Source organism: Aspergillus lucknowensis, assembly GCF_044049455.1.
Source record: "Aspergillus lucknowensis strain CBS 449.75 chromosome Unknown BJX67scaffold_15, whole genome shotgun sequence".
In the NCBI taxonomy this organism is placed as follows: Eukaryota; Fungi; Ascomycota; class Eurotiomycetes; order Eurotiales; family Aspergillaceae; genus Aspergillus; species Aspergillus lucknowensis.
In genome coordinates this window covers 192816-211597 of record NW_027263559.1, presented here as the reverse complement: position 1 = coordinate 211597, position 18782 = coordinate 192816, and the positions used below count along the sequence as shown (strand labels likewise).

The window sequence follows — 18782 nt, the reverse complement described above, 5'->3', positions numbered from 1 at the left end:
CGACTGCTAGAGCCAGAAAGCCCCTCATGGGATTACCCCACCCCCTCGTCTCCCCTCACCACACAGCTTGATCGGCTCTTCAACTTCTGCTTCTTCCCGACCCGGTCCGTTTGGAGCAATTTATTCCTGCTCTTTCTCCTGTCCCTGATAACAATTCTTCGTCATTTTTATCTCCCTTCCATCTACCTCATTTCCCTTCTTCCCTTCTTCCTCTTCCCAGCTCTCACATTAAGCCTGCGCCAGCTGTAGCAATCACACTATCATCATGGCTAGCACTGTAGGCCAGGTAAGCACTCTGCCCGTCTATATTTGAACCCTGTTTTGGACCATACTAATTGTTCCAGACCATCACGTGTAAGGTAAGAGATCCTGACCGCGCGCAAAGGATAAACAAAGGCATTTTGGAGGGTGTACCGACTGAAACCCCGTAGGCGGCGGTTGCGTGGGGCGCTGGAGAACCCCTCTCCATCGAGGACGTTGAGGTTGCTCCTCCCAGAGCCCACGAGGTTCGCATCCAGGTTCTTCACACTGGTGTCTGCCACACAGGTTAGTATTCGAACGGGTTTAATAGAGCTGAATCTCGCTAAAGAGCGCAGATGCCTACACACTCTCCGGAAAGGATCCCGAGGGTGCTTTCCCCGTCGTTCTCGGACACGAGGGTGCCGGTATCGTCGAGTCTGCCGGCGACGGCGTGACTTCTGTGAAACCTGGAGACTATGTCATTGCTCTCTAGTACGTGTGTGCTCGGAAAATAAGCTGGGGATTGTGTCCTAACATCTCTTAGCACCCCAGAGTGCCGGGAATGCAAGTTCTGCAAGTCTGGCAAGACCAACCTGTGCGGCAAGATCCGTGCCACCCAAGGACGAGGTGTGATGCCTGACGGCACCTCTCGTTTCAAGGCCCGTGGCAAGGACCTTCTCCACTTCATGGGTACCTCTACCTTCTCTCAGTACACTGTTGTCGCCGACATCTCCGTCGTCGCCGTTACTCCCAAGATTCCCACCGACCGATCCTGCCTTCTGGGCTGCGGTATCACAACCGGCTACGGTGCGGCTGTTGTGACAGCGAAGGTTGAGGAGGGCTCCAACATCGCTGTTTTCGGTGCCGGATGTGTTGGTCTCTCCGTCATCCAAGGTGCGGTCAAGAACAAGGCCGGCAAGATCATCGTCGTCGATGTCAACGACGCGAAGGAGGCATGGGCTCGCAAGTTCGGTGCGACGGACTTTGTCAACCCGACCAAGCTCAATGGCAAGACTATCCAAGAACAGCTGATCGAGATGACCGACGGTGGCTGCGACTACACCTTCGACTGCACCGGTAATGTCGGAGTGATGCGTGCCGCTCTGGAGGCTTGCCACAAGGGCTGGGGTGAGAGCATCGTCATTGGCGTTGCTGCTGCTGGCCAGGAGATCTCCACACGTCGTAAGTTGGCCATGTCTTTCACTGAATGTGGTTGTGTCCATTGCTCACCATTTCCGTCCAGCATTCCAACTAGTTACCGGTCGTGTATGGAGGGGATGTGCCTTCGGCGGTATCAAGGGTCGCACCCAGCTTCCCGGTCTGGTAGACGACTACCTGAGCGGAAACCTGAAGGTGGACGAGTTTATCACCCACCGCGAGCCCCTCGCCAACATCAACAATGCCTTCGAGCAGATGAAGGCAGGAGACTGCATCCGTTGCGTCGTGGACTTGTCATAATTTAAGTGGAAATATGTGTATGTAGTGGAACGAGATATGAAAAGTTTAGAGCCACCCTTGCGAGCTCGATCGGTAATCTGGACTTTGAAGGGGCTCGAAAAGCGGTCTTGGATTGAGCAGTTTATATATGTCGATTACAAGGTCCTCAAGGTCCTCACAGACTGCACCCGTGGTATGTTACCACTACTACGTAACTCCGTAGTATCGGCCGTACTTTCATCAAGTACATGAAACCCACTACGCCATGCCACCTTGTGAAAGGCTCAACTAGCAATAGTGAAAACAGATATATTGGTTTTGCACTCCAGAGACACGGCTAGGCGACCCTAGTTAGGTGTAAGCACCTTTTTCCTCCACCACCACCATCACCTCACCCCGCGTCGTCTGGTCTCCAACAAAGCAAAGCTTCCAGAGCGGCCATTCTCCAAGACCCCCTTTACCCCCGCACGAACCTCTCACCTCCCACTCGAGACAGTCCAGAAAGGTCTCCGCCCCGGAAACCTTGAACCAACAAACACAGTATGTGTGTGTGGCCTTGGGTTTTGATGCCCCTCACCTCCCGTACCCTCCCCCGCACAGAACCGTATCGCACGGCGAGAGCCGTACGGGAAACGCGATGCCGACCTGGAAAGGTATTATCCGTCTGCACGGGGTGCGTTTGGACTTTTCCGCTGACTATTATTGGGAACACTGAAGGCACTGGACCGGGGAAATGGGATCGTTTGATTGGGTGGGTTGGCGATTGATGTCTAGGGGGCTCTGTGAATGGCTTTGAAGGTTGCATGGTTTTAGGACTTGGGTACAGTAAAAATGCGAGCCCCTTCCAAGTTGATGTTATGGTGGGCGGTATGCCATTCTTCTCAAGTACTTCGCATGAGATGGGGGAATTCCACGACCTGCGACGGCTGTTTACGGCGATTACGTGGATGAAATGATCAAGACTTGTGTTCAAATCAAACTATTCTGAGTTCAGTACATTTAACGAGTGGCAATAGTTGGCTATCGACCTGACCGTCTGAATGAGATATCCCTCAAGAGTATCTCAACGACGACCTTAGAAGAGCTTGTGCTCAAGAGTCATGTCGGATTCGGGCTGCAGTCCAACGCAGGCACGGAAGATGTTGGTCACGGCGGCACGCTGCTTGGCCAACGAATTCACAACAGGAGTGCCGGGAGGAGTCAAGGGCGCCTTGAGCATATAACTCAGAACGCTGAGAACGCTGTGGAAGCCTTTGTAGTCAGCGGCATCATCGGCCTTCCAGCTAATACGAGTCATCACTTCGGCAAGCACAACCAAGTCGATGATCAGGGGAGAGGCGAGCAACGAGTCCTCGCAGATGTTGAACAAGCTGATGGTCTGATGGCCGCCCAAGAAAATCTCAGCGTAGTACTCATCCAGAGCCCGCTTGTTGTCGCCCACGGCAGGCATGTACTTGATCACAACACAATGGTCTGGGTGCTCATCCTTCTCGTACAGAATGTGGTTAGCAGCTACCATATCATCGACAACGTTAGACTTGGAAATTTCCTTAGAGCGGAACTGCTTCTGAGAGCTCAAGTTCTTGCCATCGTTGTTACCAAGGTGGTTGTAGCTGGAGATGGAAGTGAGCTTGATACCGGCGTTGATCAAGAAGTCAACTAGGGCGGACTTCATCTTGGTCTGGCCGGATTTGAAATCGTCGCCGCCAATAAAGGCATTGTGCTTCTCAGCAAAAGCGATAGCGCCGGGAACGAAGGTGTTCTGGGGAGATCCATTGATGAAAGGAGTGTTCTCCAGAATACAGGCGACAGCGAAGACAGTCGATGGAGCCACCTCGGAGTGACCAGTTTTGATGGCGTTAACGAGGTTATCAGCGGTGTCATTAACGCCAGGCAGGATATCAGCGTAGCGCTCTGTATTGGCAGTCCACATGACAATAACCTTGTCGAGACCATTCTCAGCCTTGAAGTTACTGTTCGCCGTTAGTTAGTAAGAGAATCTGATTGAATATAGGAGCCAAAACTTACCGAATATCGGCTTGAATCTTTTCGACGTGGGACCAAGAAGCCTTACTGCCCTCGAGAACGTTGTCGGCACGGTCCTCCTGATTAGCGGCGATGAAGTCAGGGTAGTAGACACTGGGTAAGGGCTTCATCTCGGCCATCTCCTTGCGGACAAGTTGCTTGAGAGTCGGCTCAAGAACCTGGGCACGATCCATGGACTCAGCAAGATTCAGGCTGCTGATATCCCAACCGCCAATGACAAGATCATTAGGGTGGACCATGGGCAGGATATCATTGAAGGGAATGTTTATCTCCTCGCCGGTCTTGGAGTCAGTGCCCAGCTTGATAGTGGAGCTCATAACAAGTGAACCGTAGTAGTTGGCCGCACGGGGTCCTTCCTTGGTCTCCCAGGTGAGGTTGCGGCGATTGGCGATGATACCGGCAGTCACGGTCGAACCGTTGTTTCCTCCCCAGCCAACCATCATTAAACCAACCTTGCCGACCTGACGGTCAACCTTGAATTGGTAGTTGGCCGCCTTGGGAGTAGCGACGAGCTTACCATCCGCATCGCGGGTAACATCAGTGGTATGGTAAGCATAGGTGCTCTTGATTTCGGTGTCAGTGTACTCGACATTGGGCGAGTTGACAGTAAACAGAGGGGCGCGAGCAGCATGGGCAGACCCGTTCACGGCGCCATTGGCAGCAACATCCGAATTAGCATGGGGAGCCATGATGTTCAGAATTTCGGGAAAAATTCAGAAACAAAATTGACAAGTGTGGCGGGATTGAGGATGTTTTCTAAACACAGTAATTGTTTACTGGTGGTATATTATATTGGCTGGTGCTCCCCCGCGGTTGGATGAGCGCCGGCCGTTGAACGGGTGGTGCCGCCTAAAGAAGGATAAAGGTCAGCTAAAAAGGAACCGAGCAGCATGAAGAGAATGTGGCGGGGCCAAGAAGTATTGTTCCAGACAACAATGGCTTGGAAAACCAGACAACATTTGTTGGGGAATCCTTTAAGAACAAGGACGACTTACGAGTTCAGATGTGTGGCGAAAATTTTGACGGTTTGAGCGATCACGCCTCGAAAAAGAGTGTGATCGAAGGACTTTAGAGAAGAGCAACGGAATGCAACTTGGGACTCAAGTCAATGAGAGGTTGAAAGGTGGAAGAGAAAGGGAAGAACTGGAAAGAGGGAAGGAGAAGAGGGGTCACTCTTTATAGCGGGACACTCGGCTCCGAGTCACGTTTATCTTATCCGTCTGCATCCCGCCAAAAGTACCCGCCAGCCCAACACCATCCTTCCCCTGGCCGATAACCCCTCCAGAGTTCGAAATGCAGCCAATCACTGGGGGAATGGCAGTTGGTCCTTGACTTTTCTATAGCGGGGTACTTGGACGAAAGAGCACTCGAAATATGGGTGGGGAATTGCGGTGAAGAGAGATTTGAGCGCCTCAACTTCAGAGCAGGTGCATCACGATCATTGTTCACATTCGCCTGTTCCTTATGTTTGAGGAGGGTGATCTCGTATCGCTCGATAATGGGTCTTTTCTCATGAGAGCACACTATGAGACCCTCCTTGCGACTTGGAGTCCTTGCTTCTGCTTTGCTGGTGGAGGACGATCTCTAGGGTCATCGCTCCTGCCCAACGTGCCCACCGGTCCTGCGCTTTCTTCATGGTAGTACTCTCTCACAGGCTTGTACCAGCCGTCTTCGCGTTTTCGCAGTTACAGGATCCACCTGTTGCAGCCTTGGCTTACCCTCTTTGATCCTTCTTGCTTTCAAGCTGCAGTGACTGTCGCTACACTATTCCGGGAACAGCGAAGGCTGTCCAGCGTTGTCGTCTCAGAGGTCGAAGATGAGGCACTTTCCGTACTTTGAATTGCTGTGTTGGCGGGGCAAGGTGGAGAGTCATGAGCAAACTGCGTGTCTTCCAATCATGGGCACTTATCGTTCACACCGCGGGATCGAGGAGACCTGCGTCGCTCGCTGAAGGACCGGTATCGGATACCAGAAGGGCGATTTTAGGGGGGAATGATGGGCTGGATCGTCGACTCTTGTGAGGACACCAGTGGCTTGGGTCGCAAGTGCTGAGTGCGATGGGACTGCTCTTCCAAGGAAAGGTTTGGTTCTCTAATTGTTTAGTGCAGCAGGTTCCGTGGTTCGATTCGCCCCGAAGGTTGACGTTCCTGGAGATGACCGCACACGGCGATTATCTGTCCTGCATTGAACTTTCTCACCTTGATTACCTCACTGACTGTTCTTTAAGGTCATGTTGCTGACAAGCTTGCCCTTTTGTGAGACGTTGATCTTCCATCAGAGCACAGACTGATCTGTGGGTGATCGGCTTCCTGCTGATCGGAGCCAAGCCTTGTTTTGCGACGAGCGAAACGGTGGGGGCTCGGCTGTCTGGTTGCTGCCTTGAACTTCAATGAAAGGTGGCCTTCCATGATTGCGTGACACATGAACCAGAAGCCTTCCGAACAACCTTGGTATTTGGTTCTTCCCCCAAAATTGTTGGAGAAGCTCGCATCTATCCCTCCATCGACTCGACGAGCGACGTCCGTAGATTGATGCCTCTGGGAAGTCCACTTCATCTCTCAATTTGAGCCATTTAAGCGAGTTAAAAATGGCTCGCAGAGCCCCTCTCATCTTAAGGATTCCAGGCACTCTCCAACTGAGTCACGTGAGCTGAACTGCGCTGACTCCTGTGCATGTTGTTGACTCTGATGCATGGTGCTGGTTGATCTTTCGTGGGGTGAGAAGAAAAGGGATCAGGCAAGAATGCCTCAAAGCCGCGTTCCATCAAACCAGCGTTCTGCCCATCTTGCAGACCACGCGGGAGGTCTGGCCTGAGTAGAGCAAAAGGAATTCTCAGCTACTTTTTGGTCTACGAAGTATTTCGTTGATGTTCTGGAAGGATCAATGGCAAGCGGGCTGCAGGTTTGGGTGAGAGATCAGAGGCGTCTCGCTCTCCGAGTGGAATTGAGGGGAAAGCTTCGGGTGAAGGGCCGAAGAGGGAAAAAGCAAAGATTGCCTGGAAGCAGGGTGGGTGGGGGAAGGCTCGTGCAGCCTGGTGAGAAAAGAGGCGAGAATGTGACGAGAAACAAGATTCATGAAGTGACAGAGGGGTTGGAATCATGGCGAAGGTGGCAGTGTGGGTTGTCAGTGGATCAGTCGTCAACCCCTGAGCGAGGATCTGCAGAAGCCCAGATGCCACACGGCTTGGTGCTCAGGGGTGAGTCGCTTGACGAGCCTCTCAGCTTTCCGGGGAGGATCGCGACTTGACCTCATCTGGATTGTTGCACAGAAACGGTTCGCAAGTGGAGAGGAGAACTTGTGGTGGAACTGGAAAAGGGGTACATCCGACATCCTCGCTTGAGGGCGACATCGTCAAGGTTCTGTTGTGCAATGAGTGTCAGTTACCTCCAAGAAATGAATCGGGGAAGAAGAGGAGAGAGGAGAGATACAGCTTGCGTCAGGCTTGTCCTGCGATGCGAGTAAAATTCTTGCGAACTGGAGGAGCTGAGATGGTGATGGGGAGCTGACGTGAAGAACGCGCGTGTTGGTCTGGAATGGTTCATTCGGGGCGCTCGTCACTTCTTGAACTTCCAAACCACACGAGGCCTGTCGTTGGTTCGGGTCCACTCCTGCTCGAATTATTGTGATTATCGATTTCTTGTTATATTTACCGTCTCTCCCTATTGGCCGCTTTCTCAGAAAATTCATTAATATTATTGTTGTTCTGACCCAAAGTCACATTTCTCGCTCTGGCGACTTCGGTCCGTCACTTTGGACGTCAACATCCAACAACTTCCCCCATCTTCTCCGTCAGGTTTTCCGCATTGGAGCTCTCAAGGAGTCAGGCCATTCGGGAGGCGAGGGGTTTATGCCGTCCGACACGATTAATCGCCTTCACGAATACACGACAGATGATTGAGTTCAGCTTCACGAGTCAGATGGTTTTGTAACGCCTGACATCGGCAACTCTGATGACCTCGTGTCTGTCAAGATGGAAGCAGGAACCAATATGGGCGACTTGCCCATGATCAAATGCTCCAGCTGTGGAGCTAATGTCGACATCTTTGCAATGGGAGATCATATCTGTGGCAATTCCGCACTCGGTACTTCAAAAAGTCATCATTCTTAAGCCACCGTCGCTAACGCACAAGCAGGTGCATCGCCAACGCCGTCGCCTCCTCCCCCTCCTCCAAAGTCGGGCTTTCGGAGACCAACCCTGGGAACCGGAGACGCACGACCGTCTAAAACTGGGAGGGCGGAGCCGCCTTCGCATATCGATCCTTTCAGGGCGAGTATGTATTCTCTTATTCCGGCATATTTCCTGCATGCGTTTGCCGTTGGGTAACTGACTTACTGTAGACCGGCCGTTCTTGCAGCCAGACAATGGAACTGCCGGCAACGAATCTCTCTTTCCATCTCCTCTTTCGACGTCTACGGGAACACGATCTCCGCTCTATGCGCTGCAGCGAAGCCAGACTACTCCTATTCCAGCAGAGACCCAGGCTCCTAATACAGTGGGCAGTGGCGAGTATATTCCAAGTTTCCCGCTACCACGATCGATGTCCGAGCGACGCGTCAATGGCATGGCATTGAAGGAAGCCATCTCCGCACCCCCGGCTCCATCGCCTGGTTATGCAGACGCAATGCGTAAGGATCTTGATCCCCCGCTTCTCAGTGCGCATTTACCACTTGATTCACAAGACGATATCCCACCACCGCCCTTGCCGAAGGACTACGATCCTCGATATACCGCGCATCATCCCTCTACCTCGATAGATAGCAAAAGCAGCTATAGGACATCCTTGGCGAGTTCCCGTTATGATAATCGCTACTCGAAGCGATCGACCGCAATGTCCAGCCGGCGACCCTCCTTTAGTGGGTATAGATATGAAGATGATATCCCCGCAATCCCACCCTCGCCCCGCCACTACCTCCACTCGGTCTTTTCAGATTCGTCAACGTCCGATATATCTCTGAGGCGTGAGGGCAAGAGTGAGGTCCATAGTGGTTTTGATTTCGGTTCTGCACATGCTAGTGTGAAGGGCGATCTCGATAAGCCCAGTGCAACCCTGCTCCGCGTATCCTCAAATGCCAATTCTGAGCACCTTAGTAGTGGTCGTGGCTCAGCGGAGTCATTTTTTAACAGCCCTTCGCAAAGTACTCATGAGGCCTCAATCGATTTACCGGACCCAGCGGAAGTGCGGGCAGTATCACCCGCTGGATCTGGTAAGTCCGATTACAAGCCATTTAAGCCCCCTGGCTTCAGCTACCTGCAACCTCATCCTTCAGATCAAGATGAGCGCGATGAAATACCCAGAAAGTATTCCGATGCTACCAGTGAGAGTGCTATCTCGGTCACTAACTTCGCTCGTGCCCTTGGTCTCGATATTGACGATGCGGTGGAAGACTCAACGACCACCTCAGATTCGTCTCCGTCCGAGACCCGAAGTGGTACCTCATTATCCAGTATTCAATCGGACAGAAGTGTATCAAGGCGGAAGCCGTCTGATCAGAGCCGTCTCGGCCCCGTCGCGGAAGATCATCAGAGTGAAACCCAGCCTAGATCGGACCGAATCCTAGGAGAAGCACTTCCCACAACAAGTCCCACGAGCCTCGAACGACCCCGTATTCCCGAAACTCTGCTCAGTCCTGAATCCCCGACGGATCCGGCACTTCTCAAAGGTAATTTGTCTCTTATCCCCGAGAGGTCGCCGGCGGATTCCGAAGACACACTGGAGCCACGCCCAATTACCAGATCCGCAACTGAACCCACCCCACGTCCGCAGCAGGGCCGGGCACGAGGCCCTTGTCGGGGCTGCGGTGAGACAATCGTGGGCAAAGCCATCTCCTCTGCCGACGGCCGCCTAACGGGCAGATACCACCGCGCGTGCTTCGTATGCTTCCAGTGCCGAACCCCCTTCGAAACCACTGACTTCTATGTCCTCAATGACCTCCCCTTCTGCGCTCAACACTACCACCAACGCAACGGCTCCCTCTGTGCCGGCTGCCTCAACGGTATTGAAGGACAATACCTCGAGACGAATGAACGTACGGGCCCTGGCCCTGGCGATCGCCAGAAATTTCACCTAGATTGTCTCAGATGCCGAACCTGCCAGGTCGACTTGAAGGGCGAATACTTCGAGTGGGACGGCCTTGTCTACTGCGAACGCGACGCTAGACGCGCAGCAGCCTCCAGTGTCCCGCACCACCTTCGTCGTCCGACGATGCCTTCCTCCCCTCTCGCGCCTCCCTATGGGCCTCCTTTCCCCTCCCGCGGACGACCCCCGCCCCCAGGCTACCCAGGCCGTGGCCGTGGGCGCCGCCCACCACCCGGTTCATTCGACGGATACCGGCCTCCGCCCCCGGCACGAGGAAGAGGTCCATATAGGGGTGGCCCACCACCCTCTCCAGGAAGTCATCTAGAACCGCCGCCTGGTCCCCGCCGCTTCCCAGAGCGGCGAACAACCAGACTGATGATGATATGATAGCCACTTTTTCTTTTCTTTTTGGTTTTCTCCTTTGGTGTTCGGCTCCCTTCGGCTCTTGAACCATTTTTCAAACGAGACCATCGATATCCATCCTATATACAGGCGCTATTTCGGAAAGGAAAGGAATTTTTGTATTGCTATGGTGGTTTACTGTATTATTATACCGTTCACGTCTTTCTTCTCCCTGTCTTCGTCCCTTATATACGGTTTCCCCCTCCCGTATTCACGAACAAAAAATTCTTTGACCGCGGTTCAATTCATGTCTATACTTACTCTACGTCCCCTCCACCCCATGATTATTGTCACATTGCTTTGAGAGCTAGATTCTTCAGCTTCCGCTCTGCATTTATTATTGCTCACCGCTACCTACCGCATGCTGTTGTTGACTGGATGCATTGCATTCTTGTGCGTTATATAACTGGCTACGCATAATGTTTGGTACTTGACTGGGCGTTGTTGCAAGCGCGTAAGTTGTTGAGTTTTTTGAGTTGACTATATTTGTACAGTATCTGGAAATGATTATAAGATGATCTATGTTGAGACTCGTTTTCTCGCTTCGTATAGTATTGTTTATTCATCTTCCATTCTTCGGGGGCTACCCCGGACTAGGACTCGAGAGCTCATCAGGCCGAGACTAGGGATATTCAATTATAGTTCTATCTGGTGGAGGTTTTAGTCTGTCTAGTCCGTTAGTACGTACATATTAATCTGAGCTGTGATTGTGCATGACATGCAGGGAGGGCGCCACTAGGTTCCTTGACCATTGCAGCCCATCTAATCAACGCTTAAATGGTGGCTTTGTGAGTATTCTTGTTCAAATAAACGACTCAAGTCTCAGGTCTGTATTCGGGCAGCCGATCCCCGGACCGCGGAATTATAAGCTGGCGTACTGAAGGAAAATTTGGGGACCATTCAGGCGCTATCCAGGAGCGAGTATATGCAAGCAATCCTTTCGCCCTTCTGTGTCGTGGTATTAACGATGCGGACTTTCTCGTCGCCCAACCCGAACTATCAGGCTGCCTGTATTCATAGTAAAGGCCATCGAGACGTCGTGGTAGGTCGGTGATTACACCGTCGACACCTTGCAGGATGCACCATTTCATTTCATAGTCTTTATTAGCGTTCTCGATGTAGACTCTCCTTCCACGCTCTTTCACAACCTCAACAAGCTTTCTTCCAGGATCGGATAGTAGCACTGAAATGTCAAATTTGAAGTGGAGGTCGGGATACCTGTCGATAGCGTCTCTCACTTCCTTCACTCGCAGACAGTTCCAGACAACATTGTAGCCTCTGGGCAGGAACTGGGGGAAGTATGATCTGTCAGGCACCAAAATTACGATGCGTTGTAGCCAGTCCTCCCGGCGATGAGGAGTAGCCGTCCACACCGATTCAATCGCCCCTAAAACGTATTCTGCGTTGCGGTTTGACTGGTTGGTTCTTCGAATCAGCCCTGCTCTTCGAACATATACGTTCCGTTAATGAGGTTTGACGCACCTTGATGTCGAGATAGGCGAATCGATGCTGATTTTGCGGGGAGCTCAACACATCGAGAAGGCGGCGAAGACTCATGATACGAAGGTCCCAGTCAAGCCCGGCATCCGGGCCCGGAGTGGAATTTACATGTATCTTTGCCAATACTTCCCAAGTTCTATGCTCAGGGACCCCTATACCATTGTATCGTTCTTTTTTCGACTCCTATTACCGTCAAAATTTGGTTCGTACCGGACAAGAAGGAGCTTTATTTACATTGAACAGGAAAGGAATGCCGTCGGCTGACACTAGGAGATGGGCTGTCACGCTAGTGCAACAGTGAGGCAAGTCTGCAAACGCCCTGAACGTATTCTTCAGGGACGGTAATGGGTGTGACTGGCCGCAGATGACCTGAGGATGATAGCCTGGCGGAGTGATTTCAATTCCGTTTATAGTTTCGGTCTGATACGGGGGAGGCTGATCTTCTGTCCCGGGAGGGGCTGCCATAATATTAAGTGTAGTAAGAGTATCGATGAAAACGGTATCTAAACCGTCGTGTATATAAGTAAGTAAATCTTGAACGATTGTATGAGGCTAAGAGTTTAGGGTCACTGAATGGTGCGTAAGTCAGGTTTGATGATTCGGATAGAGTATGTACTATTCAAGGGTAGAAACTGGTGTTGGAGTAACGGGGGCGAGTGTTCTATTCTAGGAGGGAAGGAACTGCCGGAGGTGTAGGCTGTACACGAAGAAGAAGGCGCGTGCTTGGGACTGACATGATGCAGAACGGGGAAGCGCCTTTCTCTATCTAAATGCCAATGAAGAATATGTATAACGTTGCGACGATAGTCAGGACGAGTGTTCTGATATCTCTACGTCAGTATCTATCTTCAGCCGTGGATGCGACAATCGAGGACGTGCGCACTTACATATCAGAGATGTATGTCGTTGGTAAGGAAGAGTCCTCGTCATCCTCGTCGTCATCGCTCCCATTGCTATCATCACGACCGTGGCTCTTTTCATAAACCTTGAAGTGCTGCGGGCCTTCCGTCCAGATATGATAGCCCAAGCTACATTCAGAAAAGGACACTCGCGGCTGGCTCGCGTAGAAGTTATCATACGATGCATCCAAAGCATCGGTAAGACTTTTTACTCTGCCACCCGGGTGCAGCTGACCCCATGGGTCGCGACAGGACTCTTCCGTACAGGATTTGAGTACCATCATAAGGGCGTTGAGGCGTTGGAATATCTGGCGTAGAGGCCTGTTCGCAATGCGATAATTATTGTGTCGCGATGGATTCGCAGCTAGATTGATGGTTTGGAATGGATCATCCTGGGGTCATGTATAAGCAGTTGCCGTGTATTTTGTGGTGGGTTGTGGCACCTTAAGGTTGTAAAACTCCCTTTCACCAATACACCAAACTGCATAGTATAGACTGTAGTCGTCGGAAACCAGGCGTACCCCTTTATAAGTGTTTCGCCTATAGCCGTTTCCGGGCTCCCCGGTCTGATTGCTCCAGTACCCGTATATACCCTCGGGAATAGCCTGTGCCGCGTTAGTAAAAGCTTTTATTTATGTTCGAAAATCCTACCCATCCCCAATATTCTATTGCAACGTGCTCGGTCCTATCGCGGGCATTTGCTGCGTCTATCGTGGTAGGAATTGGCTTGCCATCCAAGCCCTCTCGGGAGGAGCCTGCCAAAGAGAGGAAGGTTGGTGCAAGGTCTGTATGACTAGTGACCGCATCTAACACAATATCTTGCGGTATTCCGGGTCCTCGAACAATAAGTGGGATGTTTGTATCGGTGTCTGGTGGATACGTTAGTAAGCTGTGCAGATATTTCATGGCGCTCGTACACACCGTATCCGCAGTTCTTCCCTGGCTGCATCGCATGCTGTCCTAAATGATACCCATTATCGGTCGTATAGAAGATATATGTATTGTCAAGGACGCCAGCTTCGTCCAGCCGGGAAATAAGTCTGTCCACCATCTCGTCCACTGCCTGCAGCGCCCGAAGTCGACAGCGTTGAAATTCGTCGATGTAGTCAACTTCTTTCGCGCCCAGCTTGGACAGTTCGCCGACCCAGCCAATTGCACCCTCAATGACATTGTTGAAGCTCTTGTCTCGGGGAATTTTGTAGTCCTTGAAGAGGTCCGCATGCCGCGGTGCGTACTCTGGCTCACCATACCAATGAATTCCTTCTTCAGGAATAGCAGAGCCATTAGAATGGGGTGCGTTCGGCGCAACGGTCAGCATCCAAGGACGGTCAGGATTCTGTAAAGCCTCGTTCAGGAACCCTATTGCCTTGTCTGAAAGCACATCGGTAACGTATTCGCCCTGGTAGCTCACGGGCTCTCCTCCGTTCCTCGTCATCTTCGCATTGTAGTAGCGATAAGTAAAGGGGTCCAGCAGGAACTCGGAGCCGTTAAACCCTTTGGCATAGGGGCTGTTATAGTTTTCTTGCGTATGCGCGTTCCATAACTTCCCCACATAGTACGTATCATAGCCAGCCTCTTGCATCCAGATTGGAAGGTAATTATCGTTCCATCCTGCCTCTACGACCTTTGGATAGCCTCCGTATGGTGGACTAACACTGGTCACGTTGGTATTGTGCGGCATACGACCCGTCCAGATATTTCCTCGGGATGGACAGCATACCGCTGTAGAGCAGAAGTGCTTTGAATATGTTGTGCCTTTCTGAACGAGAAGCTCCTGTAACTCATTGTTACTAAGAGTACAAACCTACTAGCGATTGGAGGAGAACTTGCCTGTAAACGGGACATATGCTCTAGCCCTCCCATATACTTGCCTTGATCATCGGTCAGGATAAAGAGGATATTCGGCTTCGCGGCCGTGGAGAGTCCGACGCTCCAGAGGAGCAACTGCAGCAAATTGAACTTCATTCCTGGATTGCGTTTGAGGAGGGCACATCGAATAGGCACAAGAAAATTGGCGGGGGGTGGCCCTCAAGTTATCCACGGACTACCCGGCTCCATCATGTGGGAGCACGTAACAGCAGTGAATATTGTATCATCGCTCCGAAATATGACATTATGGATGATTTGCGACCCTAGCCCTTATTTGAGTAAAGTCCCAGTTAGTGGGATTCAGCAAGATGGGGTTGTTTGATCAGCGATTAAAGCAAAGCTTGGCCTGTGGAATCACCCAATGAATCCCTCACCAGAGTCGAGAATCAGAGATCCGACGAGGGTGTGCGCGAAAAGCCTCGGTGGCTTGGTTGCGAAACGCTTCTTCTGGGAAGAGGAGGGGAGAAACTCTTCCGAGGCCTGACGCGGTCCTCTCAAACTTGCAGGCGTGGGAGAAAAACGGCCAGGCAAGGCCCACCAACATTCAGGTCAAACTTCTTGTTGATAGGACGAGATAAAGCTGGGCTTCCTCCGAGGAAGCACAGCGCCACAGATCGACTTTTGCACCAACAACCTGCTGTGTCACTCTGATGGAGAAAGGATTCCGATGATCTGCTCCTCCGAGTCCACTTGGATGCTCACAGACGACGATCTCAGGCTTGGCCAAAGGAACACGTCAATGAAGGTCGATTTTTTTTTCTTTTTTTCTTTTTTTTTGCTTTTTGTTATTGACCCCATTTTCGTCATTTGGCAGGAGAGTGGTGTTTGTTGGGGACACTCTCCATCCTCGGGTGTTGCTTCGGGACCTCACTTGGAACCTTCCCAAGCTACCATCCGTGGCCCCTTCGTGGAAAATTCGCCGCAGTTCGATGGAGGGCACGAAAAGACCTTCAACCTCCCTTCGATAAATGACGAGTAGTATGAGCTGCGAAGAACTGCTCTTTTCTCAATCAAAATTGAAGTACTCGATATGATTTACAGAGTCAATTCCTTTTCCCGCTCCTTTTTCTGGGCCGGAGTATCTTTCGCTCTCCGAGCACAACCCTGACCGTTGCAGATGCAAGCCCCCCTTGCTTACTTGAAGCTTCTTTCGACTGCCGGCTCAGTGAGGGGTATCTTTCTACTTTACACTGCTCGACAGTCTGCACCGTGCATCCGTTTAACATTTTGAGTCTTGCCCTTACCAAAGATCCAAAATTTTAAAATGTCCTCAAACCCAGGCCAGCTCTCTTCTCTTCGCGGAATTACCCGCTACGTCACAGGACATGATTCTGCTGGGAAAGCCATTGTCCAGACCGAAAACCCAGCAGAGTGGTCTGCCTACGAAAACAACTCTATGGCTTTTGCGGTGGCGTACTCAACCTCCGAATTCCCGGCAGACCTGAACCACGACAATGACTTTAAGACGCACGAAGACATCAAGGCTTCAGGAAAACTGGGATTAGTCAATCCCGGCGGCACCGTTTGTCGGTTTGTCGATTTCGCGCCCAAGGGACCGCCGCTCATGCATCGGACACAGAGCTTAGACTATGGGATTGTCCTCGAGGGAGAGATCGAGATGACTCTCGACTCGGGAGAGAAAAGATTACTGAAGCGCGGTGATATGGCAGTGCAGAGAGCTACCATGCATGCTTGGCACAACCCGAGCGAGACTGAGTGGACGCGGATGGTGTTTGTGCTGCAGGAGTGCAAGCCGTTAGTGATTGGAGGGGAGGAATTGAAAGAAGACTTGTCTCAGGCGAAGACTTCCGAGTTCCAGTCTCGCCGTTAGGTCGGGAGGGACGCGGTCTGGCCGTTATACCTCATCTTTCGGGCGTCGAGTTTTTGTTCAACATGGGTGGCTTGGCCGGGTTCTTGGGGAAATAGCCTTGACATGAGCTTCAACACACATTCGGATAAACCAGATGAATATACTGACAAGTTTCAATTGTTCGGAACGCTCTATCTGAAGTTCAAGAAACATATCACGCAACTTTAACAACCACCTTACCGAAATGCGAACCATTTGCAAGGAACTTAAATGCGTCTGGAGCCTCATTAAATGAGAACACGCGGTTGACCACCGGCTTTATCCTGTGCTTCTCGTAGAAGGCGATCATCTCCTCAAACCGATCTTTCGGTCCGTTGATGATTCCTTTCAAGGTCACGTTGCGGCGCAGGGCAAGAAGATTGACGTTTGTCCGGTCCTCAGGTGCATCCACCTTCCCTGACAGGTATCCGATACAGTCAATCAAGCCGCCCCAAGCAATGCAGTCAAAGCTCTTCCTAAGTGTCTGTGCGCCGCCGGTTTCGAGTATAATATCTGCTCCGTGCCCGCCCGTCCACCGCGTCACTTCTTCTTCCCAGTTCGGATTCGTGCGGTAGTTGATAGTGTGGTCGGCACCAAGTTGCATGGCCTGCTCCAACTTCTCGTCGGAAGAGGAGGTGATTATCACTGAAGTTCTACATTAGTATTCCCGCCACTCAATATCATATGCCTTGATCATTGAGTCGTACCTTTAGCTCCAGAAGCCTTCCCGATCTGTAGCCCAGCTATAGCAACCCCGCCTGTTCCCTGAAGCAGGACATACTCTCCTGCACCACCGTTCTGCCCCATGGGCCGCATTCCGTTAATCGACATCCACGCCGTCACGGAGGCAATAGGGAGTGTTGACGCCTCTTCGTCTGTCAGATAACTGGGGGCTCGCACGAGCGCATGCTCAGGGAACGCCCGGTATTTCGCCAAAACCCCAGGTTGAGGGAGACCGATTCCAGAAGCCATCATCTCCTCTGTGACTTGGCCGGTCTGATGGCCGGGGAGGAATGTCGAAAGCACTCGATCGCCCACCATCCAGTGCTTGACTCCGTCTCCCACTTCAGTGATGACCCCGCACATATCCGAGCAAGGGACGAGGGAGGGCTTATCCTGGCTGACGGATCTGTGGTGGGTGTACTCTCCGCTGCAGACTGCAATTTATCAGTTCCGGTCCGTTGAATTGAATCCAGTGCCTTGGAATATTTACCTTCAAAGTCTCGGTAGTTGAGCGACACAGCGTGGATTTCGACAAGAACTTCGCCTGTGCTCGGGGTCGGCTTCGTTGCTTCGCTCAGCTCCAGGCTATCCAAGCCCTGGAGGCTAGTTGTCCATTGCTGAATGGATGACATTGTGCGGTAAATAGGCATTAAATCTGTGGATTGTATTCGTATAAGGCCCAGTACAACTGGCGACCTGTTGGGACATCGACCTGGCGGTGGATGACCTCATTATTGAACGTGGGGAGCGAAGCCTCGGCAATCCCCACTTCATGATCCAAGCTTCACCGAAGCCCTACCGTATCTGAATTTTGATATCAAAGTCGACATGTTTCGCACGGTAACTCTCACTATCGGAATAGTAAATACTAAAGGGCCATGATTATGGTACTCGGTTGTGGAGGTACTATTAGTATTAGTAGTAAGCCCTGGGGAATCCACAGAATACTGCGGTTGGGTGAAACGTTTTTTCTATGTCTTTTACTACTTTGTTGATTCCCTTCTCTAGAGCCAGGCGGCCATTGCTGATTATGACGGTAATTTTTTTTTTTTGCTGCAGATTTGGTTGGATTGTCTTCTGTACTATATATCGTGTTCATTATATGACTTTTGTCTGTATATCCTGCTATCGGTAACATAGGAATGTATATCAGGACCAATCTACTCAAGATTGGCACGGAGTTCAAGCGAGAGATCTTTTCAGATCTGAATAACATATTAGAAAAAATCTAAAACTTATAACAAATTTGCATACGCGGAGCAAGGCTAGTTTTCGTCATGATGATTGCGAGGATGCTGCAGAAAATCCCTTGCGTTCTCAACTTGTATTAAAATCGAGACAAAGCTATCGGAATAGAAACAGTTGGCCAGGGAGTAAAGAGTTTTTGGACTTTTAAAAGTTAGAATTGATTTTGCTCATGCATATTCCACCACAGTTTGCTTCTGGGGTCTTACAGTCTGCTCTGCTGGTTTGAGACCAGTTACAAGTTGAGGTTATCAATTCAGCTTTTATGAAGAAATGATTGCACCTTTTTTTCCCTGAACCCTGCGACCAACACCCACTCTCTACTGCTACAAGTGCCTCTTCCTCTCCCTATCAACCCGCCTCACTACCCAATACCACTCCTAGTGGCTCTTTTGGATCTTGGTCTACCTCATTTCCTTTCTTTGTCTACCGTGTATTACTATTAATGATCTTCGTTTGATTATTTCCATCTCCTGCTTTGGATGAGAGCGCCCA

The 18782-nt window shown here is 51.2% G+C and overlaps 6 protein-coding genes across 6 annotated transcripts; 3 read left to right on the top strand and 3 right to left on the bottom strand.

Moving 5' to 3' along the window:
* Positions 1-75: 75 nt before the first annotated feature.
* BJX67DRAFT_60951 (bifunctional alcohol dehydrogenase/S-(hydroxymethyl)glutathione dehydrogenase) lies at positions 76-1882 on the top strand. The gene is made up of 6 exons (XM_071035231.1): positions 76-286; positions 345-359; positions 432-546; positions 597-732; positions 785-1422; positions 1484-1882. Exons 1-6 carry the CDS (start codon positions 266-268, stop codon positions 1696-1698), a joined length of 1140 nt encoding a protein of 379 aa, XP_070887093.1. The 5' UTR covers positions 76-265; the 3' UTR covers positions 1699-1882.
* An 870-nt stretch (positions 1883-2752) lies between these two features.
* Positions 2753-4412, bottom strand: BJX67DRAFT_380316 (inositol-3-phosphate synthase INO1; the record flags this gene model as incomplete). Its single annotated transcript, XM_071032768.1, has 2 exons — positions 2753-3650; positions 3706-4412. The coding sequence occupies 2 exons, from the start codon at positions 4410-4412 to the stop codon at positions 2753-2755; spliced, it is 1605 nt and encodes a 534-aa protein (XP_070887092.1).
* A 3299-nt stretch (positions 4413-7711) lies between these two features.
* Positions 7712-10399, top strand: BJX67DRAFT_387490 (LIM domain-containing protein; the record flags this gene model as incomplete). Its single annotated transcript, XM_071034225.1, has 3 exons — positions 7712-7817; positions 7857-7994; positions 8062-10399. The coding sequence occupies 3 exons, from the start codon at positions 7712-7714 to the stop codon at positions 10185-10187; spliced, it is 2370 nt and encodes a 789-aa protein (XP_070887091.1). The 3' UTR covers positions 10188-10399.
* Positions 10400-12353: 1954 nt separating this feature from the next.
* BJX67DRAFT_351089 (sulfatase family protein) lies at positions 12354-15188 on the bottom strand. The gene is made up of 6 exons (XM_071028882.1): positions 14432-15188; positions 13523-14375; positions 13253-13470; positions 13045-13206; positions 12590-12993; positions 12354-12523 (listed from the first exon to the last, which is right to left on the bottom strand). The coding sequence occupies exons 1-6, from the start codon at positions 14564-14566 to the stop codon at positions 12469-12471; spliced, it is 1827 nt and encodes a 608-aa protein (XP_070887090.1). The 5' UTR covers positions 14567-15188; the 3' UTR covers positions 12354-12468.
* Positions 15189-15220: 32 nt separating this feature from the next.
* Positions 15221-16440, top strand: BJX67DRAFT_351088 (cupin domain-containing protein). Its single transcript, XM_071028881.1, has one exon. The coding sequence runs from the start codon at positions 15735-15737 to the stop codon at positions 16299-16301; it is 567 nt and encodes a 188-aa protein (XP_070887089.1). The 5' UTR covers positions 15221-15734; the 3' UTR covers positions 16302-16440.
* Positions 16441-17765, bottom strand: BJX67DRAFT_351087 (zinc-dependent alcohol dehydrogenase family protein). Its single transcript, XM_071028880.1, has 3 exons — positions 17533-17765; positions 17027-17476; positions 16441-16964 (listed from the first exon to the last, which is right to left on the bottom strand). Exons 1-3 carry the CDS (start codon positions 17690-17692, stop codon positions 16495-16497), a joined length of 1080 nt encoding a protein of 359 aa, XP_070887088.1. The 5' UTR covers positions 17693-17765; the 3' UTR covers positions 16441-16494.
* Positions 17766-18782: the final 1017 nt, after the last annotated feature.